Source organism: Amaranthus tricolor, chromosome 12, assembly GCF_026212465.1.
Source record: "Amaranthus tricolor cultivar Red isolate AtriRed21 chromosome 12, ASM2621246v1, whole genome shotgun sequence".
Lineage (NCBI taxonomy): Eukaryota > Viridiplantae > Streptophyta > Magnoliopsida > Caryophyllales > Amaranthaceae > Amaranthus > Amaranthus tricolor.
Window position 1 is genome coordinate 12,149,653 of NC_080058.1, and position 19,628 is coordinate 12,169,280.

The 19,628-nt window shown below is 32.3% G+C and overlaps 1 protein-coding gene across 1 annotated transcript; it reads right to left on the reverse strand.

Moving 5' to 3' along the window:
- Positions 1–444: 444 nt before the first annotated feature.
- On the reverse strand, positions 445–19,015 carry LOC130797207 (magnesium transporter MRS2-I-like). Its single transcript, XM_057659703.1, has 11 exons — positions 18,378–19,015; positions 18,232–18,261; positions 17,581–17,728; positions 16,643–16,764; positions 14,494–14,568; positions 10,933–11,154; positions 10,732–10,776; positions 7,711–7,755; positions 7,583–7,612; positions 1,029–1,148; positions 445–940 (listed from the first exon to the last, which is right to left on the reverse strand). Exons 1-11 carry the CDS (start codon positions 18,627–18,629, stop codon positions 854–856), a joined length of 1,176 nt encoding a protein of 391 aa, XP_057515686.1. The 5' UTR covers positions 18,630–19,015; the 3' UTR covers positions 445–853.
- Between the last annotated feature and the right edge of the window lie 613 nt (positions 19,016–19,628).

Here is a 19,628-nt window from a genome sequence, read left to right on the forward strand (position 1 = left end):
AATCTTCTTCTGGGTCCAAAATTATTTTTTGTTTTAAAAAACTATAAAATATATTATGCAATTTGCCTCTAGTTGTGTCGATTTTTTTTCTGTATTTTATTATTAATTGATATAACATAAAGATATTTTTTTGTCTTTTTTATATAGTTATAAATAAATTAAAAATCTAAATGTCATAGTGAATTACAAAAAAGTGTAAGCACTTGTTTTTCATTATAGTTAGGTGAATATCTATTTTTCTATATAGCTAAAGACTAGTGTATTGATAAAAAAAAATTGTAAAAGCTCATTAAAAAAATCTTTGGAATAAAAACCAAAAGATCAAATCATCAACAAACCTTTTATGGTTAAAACTTTTCTAAGTCGGGCCAATATGACCAAATACACATCAACAGATTCACATCAACTTTATTGTTGTGTTTAAAGTCAAGAGTAAATTCAAAAGAGCATATAATATGTGAGGTTTATTTAACACATCAGGAACAACATAGGAGTAATACAATTCCGGCAGTCTGAATTTGGCAGTAGCATTCACAAGATCACATTATATATGTGAGGTTACCTAAATTTACAAGAGAACATCCAAAACAAAAACTACAAATGCCTGTGCAAACTGCGAACCTCCAGAGGTTCTTCTGATGTAGAAGTACAGTCAACGACAATGTGTCTTGTTGAATGTATTTTGGTATCAATATCGGTACAAGAAGCCATGAAATGGCTGCGTGGCTCGACATCAGTGAAGTTAAGCCTGTTCGGTAATCCACAAAGACTAGGAGAGACGGAAACAATGCATGTATAAATCGAGACCTCTAAATCAATCTCGAAGGAAAAGATTAATTTAGTTAAACTAATCTCATGATCCCACAAGACCTTTAAATCGTGCATATGACATAATAACTACAAACAATATTGCAGAAACTAGTCCTGAAAGTATGACAACCTGCAATTGAATGAAACTCCAATGAGTTATATTAGATAGGGAGATAAAATGAGAATCTTACTGAATATGTTTAATTTACGACAAGTACCCATTTAAAAATGTAGCTGTGATCGGACATCCATGTATAAGGTATATTCATTCCAAAAATTGCAGCCACCAAAGAGTATATTGATATGCAAACAGTTCCAGAACTTAAGAAGAGCTCCAGCTGCATGCCAAGTATATTTTTGGGTTAATAATTACAACAATATGTTAATCTCTGTATCAGAACAAAAATTAAATCAAAAGATAGTAAACTATCAGGGTTGATCTATACGTCATCAAAGAAAAACAAAAATATATTCAGATAAAAAAATAGCAATTCTATGGAAAGTCTTGACAATGCTGGAGAGTCTTACCAGATAGCCACCATTGCACATCCCAAGCACAGGTAAACAGTTAGCGTTGGTCGGTGAAAACAAGCATAAGACTTTGCCACATCGTTGATTTTAGTGCAAATGAATGTTAGGTGGGCAGTCATTGCCGGTACTAGGCTCATTTAAGGAACATGGTTGCAGTTAACTTCTTCTAACCCGTTATAATTTATTCAGGAAGTCGAAATGAAAGTCCAACAAAAAGGTGAATGCTTATTTTCTCTGGTCTAAGCATCTTTACTAGAGTTTCCTCATACGATGCAACATAGCATTTTTGGAGCATCCGCAAATCAGACTACCAGATAAACTTTGTTGGTTTCGGAATTGGTACAAGATATTGGTCAGCCAGTTGCTTGCAAATTGCCGTACTATATTTCCTATATGACAAGCAAAGGTGCTAAACTGGATACAATTGACTGCAACATCACACATGCTGTCCATATGCATTCAGGATCATTTCCTCAATCAGTTGCAGCTCAAATAGCAAACATATAACCACAGACTACCAGCACTATTAAGCCTTGGCAATTTTGCAAGACAAAGGAGCACAGAGAATGCAGACTCATTTCAACTATGAATTATTAAATCATACTCGGTCCATATTTATGCCGAATTTCTGACTATAACGAAAGCATTGACTGTTCTTTAAGGCTCAAGAACGACTAAAAACTAGCACTTAACAGTTGTTTCTGAGATTAAGTCCATGTCTTTCACCCATTTACTGCATGTACAAAAGAGAGTGTAGAAATGCATTTGAGGCATACAAGCATTCGACCATACACATTTGAGAGGATTTTGATCAAATTAACAATATGCACAATGCTTTGATGAATAAACTTAAAGTAAGAAGTCCCAGACACAAGTTAGAAGATACTCAAACAAAGTAGCTAAGAAAAGATATGTACTCAATCCATATTCATCAAGGATTTTTAGTACAACCCTAATCTAGTAAAACTATATAAACAAATTATAGATACACAACAATGCTAGCAACAACAATGCCAAAGCCTTAAACCTAACAATATGTGATTGACTGTATGAACTAAAACAAATTAACGTGAGAGATTGTCATTGACAAATAGCATCAATTATATTTTTAATATCAAACCAATCAAACCCCAATCATAGCCATAAAATTAAACCCCAAGCCAAGTTTAGGACTTTGGTAAAATCAGTGTACAACGGAAAAATAAAAATAGCAAGACTTGTTCAAAAAAAAAATACCATTCAACACTGGGTCAACACATGTGCTCTATAACAAAAAGATACTTGAATTTTATGCTAGAAATGCATGGTAATACATAGGGCGGCCCTGAGATTTGTGAGGCCAAGGGCAAAATATTAATTATGGGCAGCATACCAACTATTAAATATACTATTGTGGGCCATTAACTATTAACTACTAAAGCGTCGTTTTTTCTAAAATTTTTGAATGGGCCCGGCCCCCGGGACACAAGCCTCTCTTGCCCCCTTATAGGGCCGGCCCTAGTAATACACCTAGCATGAACTATGGCTCAACAGCTTGAGACTCCAATACTCTTGGGATGCTTAACCCTTATACACATTCAAGAAAATTCTAATCTTAACACAAAAATTATCAATAAGTAGTAATACCTTGATATGATGAATGGATCTGATGAGGTCATTTGCGAGTTATAGCTAATACAGCTTTCTATCACTTCAACATCTTTCCAAATCCGAGAATAAGCTACACATTGTGTACGCACGAGTAATAAAACATCCTATATACAAGCAAGAATATCAAGTATCCTCAAAGAACCCCAGAATGACCAAGACATAGTCAACTCCTAATCCTTATGAGAGTCCAAAAGATATTATCAACTTCCCCTTCTCCAACATTCAAGAGAGTTCTTGCTGCTCCCCTTCCCGCAGTCCATTCTATACTAAAAAAAAGTATTGCATCTCACAAGGCTTTAAATAAAATCATGGCAAGATTGTTCTCAAACATACAACGTCAACGTAAGTCCATGTATACACAACAACAAGAATGCCAAAGCTTTAGTCCCAAAAAAATGGGGTCGTCTACAAGAAAAAGTATATCAGTTCCAGTGGTCATGCACATGGATTCTTCTTCTTCATTCATTACATATTCTACCATCTCAATCTGTATGTCTAGATTTTTCACATTCGTTTCCACTCATACCCTCCAAGGCATCTTCATTCTTCTTCGCCCTCTTTCTAAATCTCCTGATCTCCAACTTTCTATTTTCCTTATGGGTTTGCGAATACCCAGTCTTTGCATATGTCAAACCATCATAAACGATTCTCTTTCACCGTTTCTTCTATATTTACAACTTCTAAAACATTTCTTTTATTTTGAATTCCACCCCTCAAGGTATGTCCACTTATCCATCGAAACATTCACATTTTCGCTACTTCTATCTATTATACTATGATCTTTTCTAAAAGCCCCAACATTTGATCGATATAGTAGCGATGGTCTAATGGTCGTTCAACAAAACTTTCCTTTTAGCTTTAGGGGCATATCTCGATCATATAATATCCCAGTAGTCATTCTCCATTTTTGTCACCCACAATTCACTCAATGATTCACATCTTGCTAGATGTCCCCACAACTCTAAAATATGGGCTCGAGGTATTTGAAGAACCACTTGGAGCGATATATTTCTCTTCTAACTATAGTGCCTCTCGTTATTTGTTTTTGTTAAAAGTTACACTTCATGTGCTTTTTCCTTACTTCGACAACCCTCATAACTCAACTCTTGTCTCCATCGTTTTAACTCAACATTTACCCCATGCCTATTCTCATCTACTAAAACAATGCCATAATAAACAAAATGCATCAAGACATATCTTCTTGTATCGATCTATTTATCTCATCCAGGATCGGCGACCACTACAAAGAGAATGGGGCATAGGCTAAGCCTTTACATAGGTCAATTGCGATTGGAAAATCCTTTGTTGCCCCTCTACATGTCCTAACATTCATCTTTATTTCTTGATACATATCTTGCACTATATTTATGTATTTCTTGGAAATACCCTTTTTTTCCTTTGCCCATCAAAATACTTTTCTTAGTACCTTATTATATGCTTTTTCCAATTCAATAAATTTATGTGCAAGTCTCTTTTTTAAACCCTATAACACTCCATTTCTCTAAAAGATGAATTGCTTCCATTATAAATCTCCCTGCCATAAATCCAAATTGTTTCTTTGATATGCCAATACCATCTCATACGTAAGTCAATAAAAATGAAAGAGAATACAAAGGAACAACGAAGAAAACTAAATGAAGTATCACTTCAGCAAAGTCACAACCAATCTCAAGAAGCTTATATCATACCAGCTACAATAAACGAAAAAATTAATAAAGTGGAAAATTAGGAAGGAAACCATTGGCTATCATCAAAAATTCAACATTCAGCATCAATGTGAGGGTGGAGAGGCCTCGTTGGTTTCGATCAATTTGGGGATAAGGTGCACTTAAAGACACAAATGAGAAGAAACTTGATAAGGAGAATGTATATAAGTACATTTTTCAAGTAGAAACCAAGTTATAAGCTATTAACAAGGAACACTTTTATTACAATACTATACTTCATTTTTAAACAACTGTACTTGCCTCAAAAAGCTCTCTCATAGACAGGAGAAGTGTTATTAAAAAAAACAGAGGTAGTATAACTATTATTCATGACATCAATACACCAATAAGATAAGGCTTATGTTAATTCAAGATTTACAGGAAAAGGCAATTTTGATGCTCAGACTTGGCAAGTACACGTGCCATGTCCAAATGGTACCCCCTAGTCTCCTTTAGCATCCCTTGAGTTTACTCCTTTGACCTTATTGAAAAATTTAGCCCACCCATTTCTCTTGACATTGCCCATGATCTAATTTGATTGAGGGGAAAATGCAAAGGAACTTATAGAGTTAGAAAACAAGTGGTGAGGACAAGGGTTAGACGAACATTACCAAACTATAATAGTAGGTATTCATAACAACCATCATTGGTTGAAAATGGAAATGGAATAAGAAGTCTTAATAAGCACAGTTGGGATTCAATGATTTCTAACCCATTTTTTAGCTTGGATTAGAGGAATCGCATGGTCTTACATAGTTGCATGCATTACTCCTTACGTCCCTTTTTGTGTATTTGTAGTTGTTGCTACAATTATCAAGGAGGATGAGACAACGATGATACAATTTGATACAATGAATCAAAGAGTGAAAATAAAGAAAATTAATAAATAAGAGGTGGTGAGATAATAATGGGAGTTGGTGGGAGTAAAAGTGGAATTGGAATCGAATAAAAGAATAAAGAGTATGCCAAATAAGAAATATTTTATTAGAGACAAACAAAAGCTGAAATTTACATAGGGTTTACTAAGCAAAGGCTGGCATTGGGTTCAAGATAGTCTAAGGGTTTTCTTGAAGGCCCAAGTGCTCTTAAAAATCATTCTTATATTTCAATTTAATGTGATGTTATTTTAGTTTTTGTCAATTTAGAATAATTCCTAAGGTAGTTGATTTAATCTTTTAATTGCTTGAAAATTGGGTCGATGGATCTGAAATTATGCAGATATATGTATCGATAATTCACACTTTTCAACTTGAAAGCTTGTTCATAACGTGAAATAACATAGATGAAAGAGCTAGTAAAGAGAGATAAGAGACTCAATTCGTTGGAGTATTGGACTACAATAAGAACCTAAATATGTAAGAGGAAGTGAATCCTTATAGGTTCAACTGCACCACAAACTTAACGTAAGAACTAATCTTAGTTTTCCAAACTCTAGAAACCAGTTTTTAGAATCAAATTTTTAAACTTGTTTCAATGTTTTTCCATCTACTAAACAAAGTTTTTACTAATTGATTCCACCGAAATTAAGCACAAAATCCTAGACTATAGATTAGTTAATCTTCTCTCCAGCTCCGCTCCACAGAAACATCACAATTCAAATTGAAAGATTGACCTAATAATCACCGAGAGGGAAAGATTTGGCAGTGTGATCCTTAAAAGAGAAGTAACATTGATTGTGGTATTCTTGTTTACATAAAACGCACATGTATGCTATGCACACACTTTCACCCACAGAGCTCACATGCACATCCATGTTTAAGATACATCTAGTAAAAAAAAAGTAAATCAAACACTTGATCAATAACAAAGTATGTGGTATGAACTAATACTTCTAAGTAATAGCAAGTCTAAAACCCTAGTCGCCTTCCTCTCCTTTTCTCTCTTCTATCTCTAAAAAAAACTCTAATCTCCATAGTTGGTTTGGGACTATCATCAACCTTTTGGTTGATGGTAAGCCCCTAATTTGTGCGTTTTAAGCTTTTTGAATATGATTAGAATAAATATTTGTCTTCTCTCTTCAGGAGAGTTGTTCTACCCATTCATTGGATTGATTCTACCCAAATATTGGGTTTCTACCCAAATATTGGGTTTTGATCTCTCTCTCCTTGTGAGAGTTTGGAGTCATAAAATTTGGTTTCTAATTGATTTGTTGGTTGAGATTAATGCGATAATGCAGCAGACACTAAAATTGTAATCACCATCAACTACATCAAATTCAATTCTATCTCAAGACTACAACAGATCGAAAGACCCCATCATAAAGAGCTGTGTCAAACAACGATGAGGAAGAGGAAATTCAGATTTGTCAGATCTCATATACAACGACCGTAGTTTTGTTAATTGTGAATTATATTTGGTTAAAATTGTTATGTACTTACTAATTTTTATCTCTAATGTAGATGTCGTATGACTCTTAATTAATGAATTAGGTATTATTCAAAAAAAAAGTATGTGGTATGAACTTAAAAGGCAAATTGGTAATAGTAGAAAGAGTTTAAAATACTGAATATTAGTGGCTATGTCCCCATGTTCATGTTGTAAATTTGTAGAATTATCAACTATGACTAGGTATCTCGAAGTAAAAATTATTTGCACCACTCTAAATTAATTACAAATTTGAATCATAGAAGATTGGATGGGAAGATCTGAAAATCAAGGGAAAACATCAAAGACTATCGAGTTATCATAAAACAGACTTGAAGATAAAGACTATAGAATGACATCATACAGGTGGCACCAAAAACAAAATATAGTAGACATTCCCCTCTGTTAAATACAACTATTTCCCCTATTATAGTGTATATCATTAAGAGGAAATTTTAATAGAATCTTTAAGGAAGATTTTTTGTGTGTGTTAGAAGTGGAACTGGGTGAAGGGAGCACACCTGAATCAACTGGTTTCGATGATTGTCAAGCTGCACGGTTAATATCAAGATTCAGTACGAAAAAAAGATATTCATAAATCAAAAAAAGGTAATGTTTAGACTAAATTGGTTTCAATGGACAAAATTACCTGAATGTTGATGTAATCCTCAGTGTCATCTATATATTCACGAAGCTGCAAGCTCAAATTGAAAAACGTCAACTATTGGTCATAAAACATTCCTTTAGATGAACTGCATATTATGCATATATCAAGACAATATTCATTACCAGAATGACCAACCAACAAGGACATGATTCAACTAACCAACTACGGAATTATTCTTGTTTCTTTCCTAACCTCAAGGAACAAAAATGGAAAAAAGCTATTGCAGTTTAGACTCCTAATGCACCAACGTTGCACCATTTTCCATGACAATGATATGAACATCTACAATAGTTTCCTAAATAAGTCATAAATATTAAGGGGGCATTTGTTGTGGGGGTACTAAGAAAGGCAAACAATAAAAATCAAGGTCACCCTTAGGTAGTGTACTATTAATGGTTTACTTCCCTTTCCATGTATCTTCTTTTAAAACTCCATTAAATTCCTATACACTCTACTATAAGCCCATCATCCAATGAGTTCAAAAAATGCTATAATCCTCTTTCACCATGGAACCTTTGTCTAACATTGACTACCATCTATGGAGCTCACTGCATCCTATGCACCACCTTCATAAACCATACCTCACCATATAGGCAACCACACAATCAGTTGATCACCATCGAACCTCGACTCCAAACACGAAGGATACACATGCATCATCATCACACTTCATCCCGCCATATTGCAAAAAGAAAGTCGCATCGCATTGTATCAGCCGTGTTGTTAAAGTTTTCCAAAAATAAGAATCAATATTCCCAATTTAAAGGTGTAAAAAAACACATTTTGGGTTGTATCAAGGGACATTTCATGCTTTCAACTGATATATATATTAAGATAGCTGCATCACTTCAGTTACCACGGTCGCGACCGTTACCGTATTTTTGTACTATGATTCTAGCTAATTACTTGAAAATATAAAAAAAGAGCAAGAACTAAAATGATAAGAAAGGAGGCCAAAAAAGATCACAAAATTAAATAAAAGTCTTGGAAAATCTCAAACGGCAACCTTATAGAGCTCTACCTAATAGAATGATGTTCTTAATTAAGCCTTTAGATAAGAAAGAGGTAGACCAATGACATGAATAACATAATTGAAAAATAGATAAAAATTTGAAATTTGTTGGAGCATATGATAGTAGATTGAAACGAACGAAGGGGACAAATATATGTGGATAATCATTGGAATCGATTGTGTAAGTTGTACAGTATTGAAAAGCGTTTAAATTTTTGGGATTAAGCCATTGACATTGTTGTCGAAATTTGCCACAAAAATCGTAGATTTGAAAGTAAACCAAATTGACTACCTTAGAGTTAATTTTTGAAGAAGTGATATTGATAGTGATGTGATTCTAAATTTCCAATATAAATAAGTTTGTAGCAGTTGCAAATTGAGGTGGTTTAGAGATAGTTTCATAGTTACACATACATGGAGGTCTAAATTTATGATTTGTGATGGAGTGAGAAATGTATGCATTAGTCTATAAATGAAATTGAAATCAATAGCTTGTCATCATGTTTAAATTATATTATATCTTTATTTTTTTTTCCCTTTCTCCCCCTTAACTAATTAGTGCACAAATAATTTTTTGCAAAAATAAAAAATGTTAATATGATCAAAACAATGCGACTCACACTCTAAGTGCATGCAAGTAGATCCAATTCACCTCAATAGATTTTTACAAAACAAAAATTGTTATTGTTGATCAAACTTTCTTTTGGTGATATGATTTTTGTAGAATGACACTTTAATAGTAAAAGTGTGCACTTCCTTGTTCAAATCCCACTACAAGAGGTGTGCCTCAATGCATTTTATGCCTTGTTCGCCTCCTCTTTAAGCTGGGTAATTAACTTAAGCTTGCTTTATGAAAAAGAATTAAAACTTGAAATTTAAGTTCACTTGAATATGAAGTTCAAGGAAAAAGAAGAAAATAATTTTGGTCATTCTTCATATTCTAATAACCTTTTGTGTCTTGTTTTGCCTCGCGCTTTTTGAATCTAATGATACTTATCCTGCTGATTTCAAATATATTTTTTAAAGATTAAAATTGATTTATACATATTCTTTGGTACTATTCGCTAGCAAACTAATTTAAAATTGAATTTCATTGAACAATACTAATGTTTACAAATTTAATTCAGTGATCAAAGTATGTATATAAGGTACTGGTATTCATATATTTATTACGAAGTGAACATAGTCGTAGCTAACTTACAAGAGCTTATATACCCAATTAAAACCAAAAAAATGTAAACATCTAAATCACACTTATTTCCTCCATATGTAAGATGCTTCTTATCACAAATCTACTGATGCTATGAACGTTGTTGATACTAATCGGATATTGTTTCTACCTAGTAAGGGTATTTCTTTCAAGACAAAAGGAAAATTTGACAACATAGTGCAAATTTAAGGCCACATCGCATCGATTTATCCCCTTATAAAGGTTTTTAAATAATCAAATCGATATTTCCCACATTCTAAAGGTGTAACACATTGCATTTTGAGCCATACAAAGGGATATCTTACTCCTTCATTAGCTATGTGGTGTTATGAATTACAATAATTTCATCAAGCCCACTACTACATCATCGTGTTGTTACCGCGATTGAATGTTACCGTATTTTTTTCACAATGAACGACACTCGTTAAGGGCTCGGCAAAATGTTCTTGGGTTGAGCTTTGGTTAGGAACTATAATTAGAAAAGTAGAAATATAATTAGAAAAGTAGATATTAGGTAAGAGATGATGGCATGATGCCTTGAACAAACTATTATCTTGTGTGTCACTTCAACTCATATCCTCTTATTTCCAACAAAATTCTTTATTTCTTATAATTATTTGAATTTTTTTTTTATATTTCTTCCCTTAACCTCTAGACCGATGTTGAGGTCCCTCCGTATACCAAATAAACATTTTCACATGGATACAAGTAGAATAGCAAAAGAACGCAACGTAACTAAAAAATCACATAATAAGATCTAATAAATCTTTATAGCACATACCGCTGTCAATTTATTCAATGTCCCATCAATTTGCATGAAGTAAGCCTGAAAGTGAAATCCAAAGAAAATAAAGATTGTAATTTACACTTTGCACCAAATTGAAACACATGAAATATCAAATTATTGAAGACAAAATAATGCAAGAAAACAACACATTAGAGTACGTTAAATCTATAAACTCATAAAGGATATGGTTATAACCTCTAGCAACATCTCAAGTTCCTCCACATCATTCTCGTCACCACGACCAGTGATCACACTAGCTCTACTAGCTCTTGATATTTTAGAGCCAATTGTAGGAGAACCAGGGAACCAAGCTGCTCCTGATCCACTTACAGGAGAAGAAGGAGCCAACTTTCTGGACAAGTAAAGGTCGGCCATATCATCGTCATCATCTAAAAGTTGTTCAAGCTCGTCTCTCACCTACACTCAAAGAATGTATGTAAAAATACAAACATGCATATTTTATTCAAATAAATTTTCTTGGTAATGAATGAACAAACATCTTGCTTTGATCTACGACTACAAAATTTTATTACACAATTACACCAATGCTTCTAAGCGGCTCATACCTAGGCTCCCACCTAGGCAGGGTTTGGGGAGAACGGATGTACAAAATCCCAAGATTATGAGACACTGAGTCATGAAGGCAATGTACTAACGTATTATGTGGCTCAAAGATTTCTTCCCCATACATAAGGAACATGATGAACCAAGATAAATTTAGAGGCTTATTTAAGAAAGTCACCCTAGTAAGGATATTCATTGCAAAATAAAAAACTACCCTTGCTAAGACATTGAAATCATCAAATACAAACCTTATTTTAATAAGAATGGCCCTGTATATGCTACCAGATTTAGGTTCAAACTGTGTAATTCTTAGTGACAATTCTACTGGATTTAGATCAAACATTCTAAGTTGTATTTACTCTCAAGCAACAACTTTACCGAATTTAGGTTAAATCCAACTAAGCTTTACAATATACAAACCCATTCAAAGAGTTCAAAACACAATTTAAATTCTAGTTGATGTCTATTAATATTGTCCTTATCAATTTCAACCGCTTTTATTAACCACGTGCACTTGCACAATTGGGAGCATTAGGTTTAATGGTGAATCTAAAATCTTAATAGCACTATTTTATGTAATGGAAACATGATCAAAACTAAAAGAAAGAATGAGAGTGACAATAGAGGCCCAAACAAAAAAAGAAGCAATTCATCAAAACCCTTATTTTGTTGTTTTATTTGCTAGATTCAAGTATGAATCATAGGTTTGTTCTATATTCAAAGAAATACAAAATATCATTCTAGCTCCTTCAAAGCAATAAGATTGATGTATAATTTGCTAGGAATTGCAACTCGATTTGGAGAGTAGAGAACGAAAGTGTTTATAACTCCTCAACTCAAAAGGCTTTCATAAATTACTTAAGGAGTCGTAATTCATTTCATCCTTGTCATTAATCACTACTAGTAACTAGCCTAGTTCGCATCAAATAATGTTTGTCAGAAAGCATCATAATCTACTAAAACATACAACAATTACGAATCTTCCTAAGGATCAATGTAAATTACTTAAATGTTATCCTACATCTTCCAGTGTCATAGCTATAATTCTGCATCTTTCCAAAAATCAATTTTTAAACACAGAAATATTATTGCATGTGCCTGCTTGCAACCTATTAACCTCAGTATAAGAGGCTTCCCATAAGCTAAAAAGGAAGAACATGATGGTGAACATGGAATCGAACTTAAAACACAGAGATAAACAATATGTAACACGCTTTTGAGAGATCACATTATCAAATTATCTTCTATGGGAGAAACGTGCTTTTACAAAACTGCCAACAATAACCCTATTTCCCTCTCACATTCCCTCTAATTGTATAGAATTCTAATTTCCTTGACTCCCTTCCTTTTAACAGGTTGTCTTCTTTAACAAGATACATTTACTTTTGTCCCTCTGAGGGGCTCTAGAAAAATTGATTAAATCTAGGCTAAGCAAAATATATAAGGTGCATGTGCGCTTTTTACCCATGTTTTCACCTTGTACTTTTTTGTTTTAGTGCTTTTGGTTTTCTTTGGGGATAAACCTGGTTAAACTTCTTTTCAAGCTGTCCAATGAATTATTGTAATCCTTAAATCTTTAATTGTGCATAATTTAAAAAAAAAAAAAAGGAAAAATTGATATTATAGATATATGGTCTAGTCAAATTTTAGAGCCAATGAATCTTGGTTGAAAAAAAATTGAGTCAAGGTTCAAGGTTTTGTAGACGCAAACTCACCCTAGAATTAATCCATAACTCACCTATAATCTATGATAAACTTATTTTATACCTATTTTATATTCATTTCAACCATTATAGACCTAAACTTGACTAAAGACTCATTTTAGACTTGATTAGACCTTTAAAAAGTAGAAATTATAAAGTAACAACAATCATATTATTACCCATTAAGGACCTTTTAAGACCCTACACTCATTAAAGTGTGATCCTATTGGTCTAGATCTAGGTCTTGGTTTGGCTCTAGGACAAAAGATAAATGAGACACGATATAGTCTGGTTAGACCCAATGAAGGCGCCTAAGTTAGAACTCAATGTAAACTATGACACTCTGCATGCTAATTGCTAGAATGCTAACATGCAAGACACAACTTTGCATATGATACAACTCTTCAACCGCTAAGACGCCTACTCAACTACACTTCTACGAATACTAGAATTTTATGGACATACAAATTAAAAATATGTCCACCACAATCCCTTATTCTTACATTGACGAAAAATGTTTTTTGTAAAACCCACTGCTTGTAAGAGCGAAAGCAAAACCACCATAAAACTAATGAAATAGAAATATTGCTCATAATAACTAAACTAAATACTCCCACCGAACCAATTTAGATGTCCCATTTGCTTGGGCACGGTTATTAAGGATGGTGTGGGGTCCATTAAAAAGGGTAAGTAGTGAAGGGTAGTTGGGTAAGTAAGGTATATGGGGATATATTCGTAATTACTTGTGTGAACTAAGGATATTTAGGTAAAAAAAGATTGACAAAAATAGAAATGGGACAACTAAAAAGACTTTGTCAAATAAGGAAATGGGACAACTAAATTGGTTCGGAGGGAGTATAATACTTTAGCCAATTCCTTTATGACTCGTTGCTTGTCTCTTGATAATTTGCTTGTCTTTTCACAACTTAGATTCCATAGTTCATAGTAACACTCTCAAATTGCTTTCCAAGAACATATAAGAAAAGATATCAGGATTATCATTGTTACACTCTCAAATAGATTTCCAAAAACAACTAGGAAAATATGATGATCATTGGATCTATTTTCTTAGTTGTGAAGTATTTGATAAAGCATGGTCTTTCATGTTGATTGTTTTGGATCACATAGCAAACGCTATATGATGGAATTAAGGCTTTAACATTGTTATTGTTGTTGGTTGTTCATCAAACAAATGGCTAAATAATAAATTTAACAGTAAAGTTGTGTTACACTCAAAGGGCCAAAATTGTAGTCATTTTACAAGTTTTTATCTGATTATCTTGCTTGTATGAGCCTGGAAAACATTCAGTTAGAGTGAACTATAATTCAAGTGTCGATGAACAATCTCTAAGCACATAAAATGATATCTAGTTGCAAACACTCTTAACAGTCCATCCCCATTTCTGTACATGAAAAAAAGGTGAGGACTACTCAATATACTCGGAGATAAGTTTTCTAAAAAGTTGTCTCAAACAAAGAAAAGTAGTACCTTCTGAACACGAGCAGTCAACCTCGTCATTGCACTCTTCAGTTTTCTTACTCTGTCTAAGTTTCTACTACTAATCTGCACACAAAATCACAAACTACAAACATGTCAAGAAAGTAAACAATACAACAACAATGTCGGAGAACTAAAATGTAAACAATGCATAAATAACACCTAAAATGCCATACCTAGATTAATAATCATCAATAAATTTTTGGCAAATTAAAGATAAACCTAATGAGAATTCGAGAATAGGCACCAAAAGCATCATACATCAATGACATTAGAATAAATAACACTAGCTACATAGACTACCTTATAGCCACGGCCAACAAAAAATTGCACAATTAACTCACATGAAGTGACTTTTTTTTATGAGAAACTACAAGAACAATGTAGCTTCAACAATAGTACTAAAAAATCGAGGAAGATAGAGAGCATGCATAATTAGAACATGAAAACCATAAAAATGCGGAAACAAATAGCATAGAATTTTTTACACTTAGTCATTGTGACATATAACATGAGAAAATAACTCATTTAAGGTGATCAAAGAGCACTACATTTTCAAAAGGTATTGCTTCTGGATGAAAGCAATTCCTTATATGATGTTCCTTAATGATAGAAACCTAACCATATTATTCATATGATCTACTTATGTTCAAGAACAATGTAGACAATCTAACGTGTGCATACTTCATTTTATCTTAAACGAAGCTTATGAGTCAAAAACATCAACTAAATATCAAAATCTAAAGAAAACTTAATAATTTAATTAAAACAATAGTAAATATAATGAACAAAATATCTCACAACAGGAACATGACAATCCAAAAAAGTATAAGGCTATATAGTACAATTTTATGCTAGTAGAGGGACATCAACATTGAATAAGAGAAATAAATAAGGAAGTTTATCCCACGTGGCCACGTGACATAAATGGAATGCAAAAAAAATAAATCAATGTCATATAAAGTACATCCACATATTCTTAAACCCTAAATTCAGGAGCATGCATTAATAAGGTTGACAATGGTCTGGCCCTAAACAATAAAAGGCCTCATCATGCAAATTATACCCAATCTATCATTGCTGCCAAGTACATCAGTTGGTTAGGGTTTTCAAAATAAAAATCTAAGATCATTTGCTCAACACCTGATAAACTCATTTTGTATGCTTAAATGTTAATTTTTACTATTAGCTTTGACTTTTAGTGCCCTAATCTCAATAGCTATAATCAATATTAACTCCTTCCTTTCTTTTGCTGTTGTTGGAATTTTGACTTTTATAGACAAATTTTAAAAACTCTCACATATCCTAAATCTATTCTAAATGTAGGAAAATAAGTATATATAAAATTTAACATTACGAAAATGCATTTTTATACAAAATTTTAAATTGATTTTCTAGTCTTTTTTATTAAGACTTTTATGACCACGATATTTTTGATAATTTTACGCTTTTGATAATTTGAATTTAATGATTTTGATCACTCCTTATTTTAAATGTACAAATCAATGTATACTAATAAAATGTACTTATATGAAAAAAATAGTTTTATGCAAATTTTTCAATTATACTTTTATCACTTATTTTATAGAAAAAATTACCAGGAATAATACAACCTTTTACTTATTTCCCTACAATAATACCAACTTTTGATTAACCATGAATAATACCAACCGAGGGGGTGTTTCCTTAGAATATCCCTAACGTGTTAAAAATTAAACTATAGGAGATTAGATGACAAAAAAAATGGTAAATTAGTTAATAAACTAAAGTTGGTATTATTCTAGGAAAACAACTCCTTAAGTTAGTGTTATTCATGGTTAATCAAAATTTGGTATTATTATATGGAAAATAACGAAAGGTTGTATTATTCACGGTGATTTTTCCTATTTTATAATTGTTTTTAAATAATGTTGGTCGAAGTTGTTAAAGTCCAGACATAAAAGTCAAAATACCGAAAACAAAAATGGAAAGAGTATCAAATTGTGGTAATGTGCCTCCAGATTTTTAAGGCACTTTCCATGCCCACAAATGGCACAAATGAAAAAAAAAATTGTGCATAATATTAAGCTCACTTGGTTGAAGGCATTTGAAGAACAAGAGAACTAAAAATAGTCAAAAAGGACTATCAAGGTACACTAACCTTGGAAGTGAGCTCATCCAAGGCAGGATAAGCGGCCGCTTCTAGTTCAGTAGTACGTGCAGCAAGAAAGCTACAGATTGAGTCCAAAGCCACCTCAAGGGCACGGAATTCAAAGGGAGATTCTACAAAATTAATAGAGATAAACTAAAGAGAAGTGATACAAAAGAGTTGACATATGAAGAAGAAACAAAATAGTAAAAATAAAAAAAATAAAAAAATTTAAAAAGAAAACAATTAAGCCACCATATCCATCACCTGCTACCTCAATGCTAAGTGGCTACTTCTTAGGTGGTTTTGGAAGGTAATTTCTACAGCCTTACCCTTGTAAATAACAAAGAGGTTGTTTTTAATTGATCCATGGTTGCAAATATCCTCTAAAACATCACATTATAAGGACGCATAAATAACTTACGGTGTAAATATCCGTATACTCAAACCTCAAACTTAAGACTCTACCATATCATATTTCCACCAACTTTTATCCATTTTTTTTTATTCAGGCTCATACAAGACTCTTTCTAGTATTACACTATATTCCCAAACTTACTTTAAACTCTATTTTATACTTTTTCTTTATTTTTCAAGGAAACAAGGAAATAAACATCACATTGTCCCATCTCAAAAGTCTTGAAGTGAGTCTTATTTTTCAAGATTTAATTCAAGACTCAACATTTTCATTTACTTCACCATTAATAATCTTGGACAAAGACTCACTTACAAGACTCTCTCCAAGACTGATTTACTATTACCCTTCATCGAGCCATTTTACATAAGTCCAATATAGTGTTAAATAAAAGAAATATAGATCTTTGGCTCTATCAAGAATGACATTGCTATAAAAACCAATACACAATAACCAAAAATGTTGTTATATGTTATCATAAAAGCATATGTCAGGCTCCACATGAAATTGAAAATTTGCTGTGCAAGTAGCTCACCATCTTCTTCTGTAGCTTCCACATCATGTCCTCCCAACTCCTTCCCATCACTTTGAACTCTAAGTGCAGAACTTGCAGGACATAATCGCCTCTGAAGTTCTTGAACAACAGGAATTACATTTTCTTCCGAAGGGTCTCGAAGCAAAACCTATTGTATTTAAAAACAACCAACATTCTTATAAACATCAACTCACCAAGCCTCAGTCTTTCAGAAAAATAAATAACGAATATCTTAGTCTTGTTAAATGTATAAAATAATATGCGACACCAACTTATATCAATTTAGTCATATAAAACATTTTTAAAGGTGTCTTTAGGAAATGATCACCTTTTATACAAACTTAAAGCTAGCAAGTGTAAAACCAAGCCTAGAATTATTTCTCTAAACATAAGGAATGTACCTTAAAACCCATCACAGAACAGGAATTATTCAAATATGACAGACATAAATAGTAGTACAAGTCAACCATTCAATCCAGAGATTTGCAATGAATTATTTTTCATTTTTATAAAACAAAGTTGACTGAACCATTACAGCGTGAAAATCAAACTCGTCCAACTGACTAATACATCCTTTTACAGAAATCAAAGCAAACCAGTAAACAGAGAACTAAAAACAACATTGAAAAATAGTCAAATTCAGATAAATACCTCATCAGCTGTGATGATTGTCTTGATATGCTAATCACCCAACACAAAAAAAAATACAAAAGTTCATTAGCAAAAACCAAAAAATAGAGGCAAAAATGAAAATTAAAAGTGAGAAAAAAAAAAAAAAAAAAAAAAGGGGAAAAAACCTCCAAATTTAAAACAATTGCTTTCTCACGACCCAGAATAGTAGAAGGGTAAGAGAGAAGAGGATCTAGAATACGAAGATCACGAGCATGAATTTGAACACGATCCATAATAGCATACTTATCGAGATCAAGATTTGTACCCTGACCAGTTGAATCAAGCAATATCCAACTGCGTGAGCTTAACGCAGTTTTCTTCTTTAGAACAACGCCCAAATTAGGGTCGACTGGAACAACGTAACCTTCTCGCCCCATTGATACTACTGTTTCATTACAGGGAAATCAATACACAGTTTCTGATCGTGGCCGCCAAATAGAATGCAGAATGCAGAACATGGGGAGGTAATATCAGTTACACTGATGATATTGACTTTTAATTTTGGTTTTGGTAAACAAATCAACTGCTTTTTTTGGTATTATTATTATTCGCCTTCGTAGGGGCCTCCTTGAAGCACAATTTTTTCATTTTTCTTCTTGGATGCTTGTCTTTTGGCTGCTTTTGCCTGGTGATTCAGATTTTGAGGTCAGATTCAATTTTACTTTAGTATTGTAAGTCCCAATTCTTATTTTTCGCCATCCTTTCCATTTTACTTTAGAAATTACAAATTTCACTCAATAACACTCTTATCACTTCCAAAAACGCAAAATCTACACATAAAATTAATCGGAGCTAAAGTTTTGGAATCGAAGTCATTAACAAAACCTCGAGGTAATTTTTATTTTAATGAAATTCGAAAATAAAAAAAATTAAAAAAAAAATTATACCAGTCGCACAAAAAGTGCACTGGTATTTAAATTTTTATTTTTTGAATTTCGAATTATAAAATTTATTTTGTTTAATTAATTTATTTATTAAGTTATTGTTATTTAATAAATGTTGTAATAAATTATTTTATTTTAACATATTATATATTATGATAATGTTATTAAAATAATTAGTGTTGAATTTAAAAAATTTATTTAAATGTTTAATTATTTTTTAATATAATAATAATATATTAATAAAATTTAGTTGTTAATTAATTTTAAATTTTTTATTAATAATTTAAAATAATAATAATAATAATAATAATAATACATTCGCACAAAAACTACAACTGTACCTAGGTTGAGTCGCACAAAAAGTGCGACTGTACCTAGGTACATTCGCACTTTTTGTGCAACTGGTATTTAAATTTTTTTTTTTTGAATTTCGAATTATAAATTTTCTTTTGTTTAATTAATTTATTTTTTAAGTTATTGTTATTTAAAAAA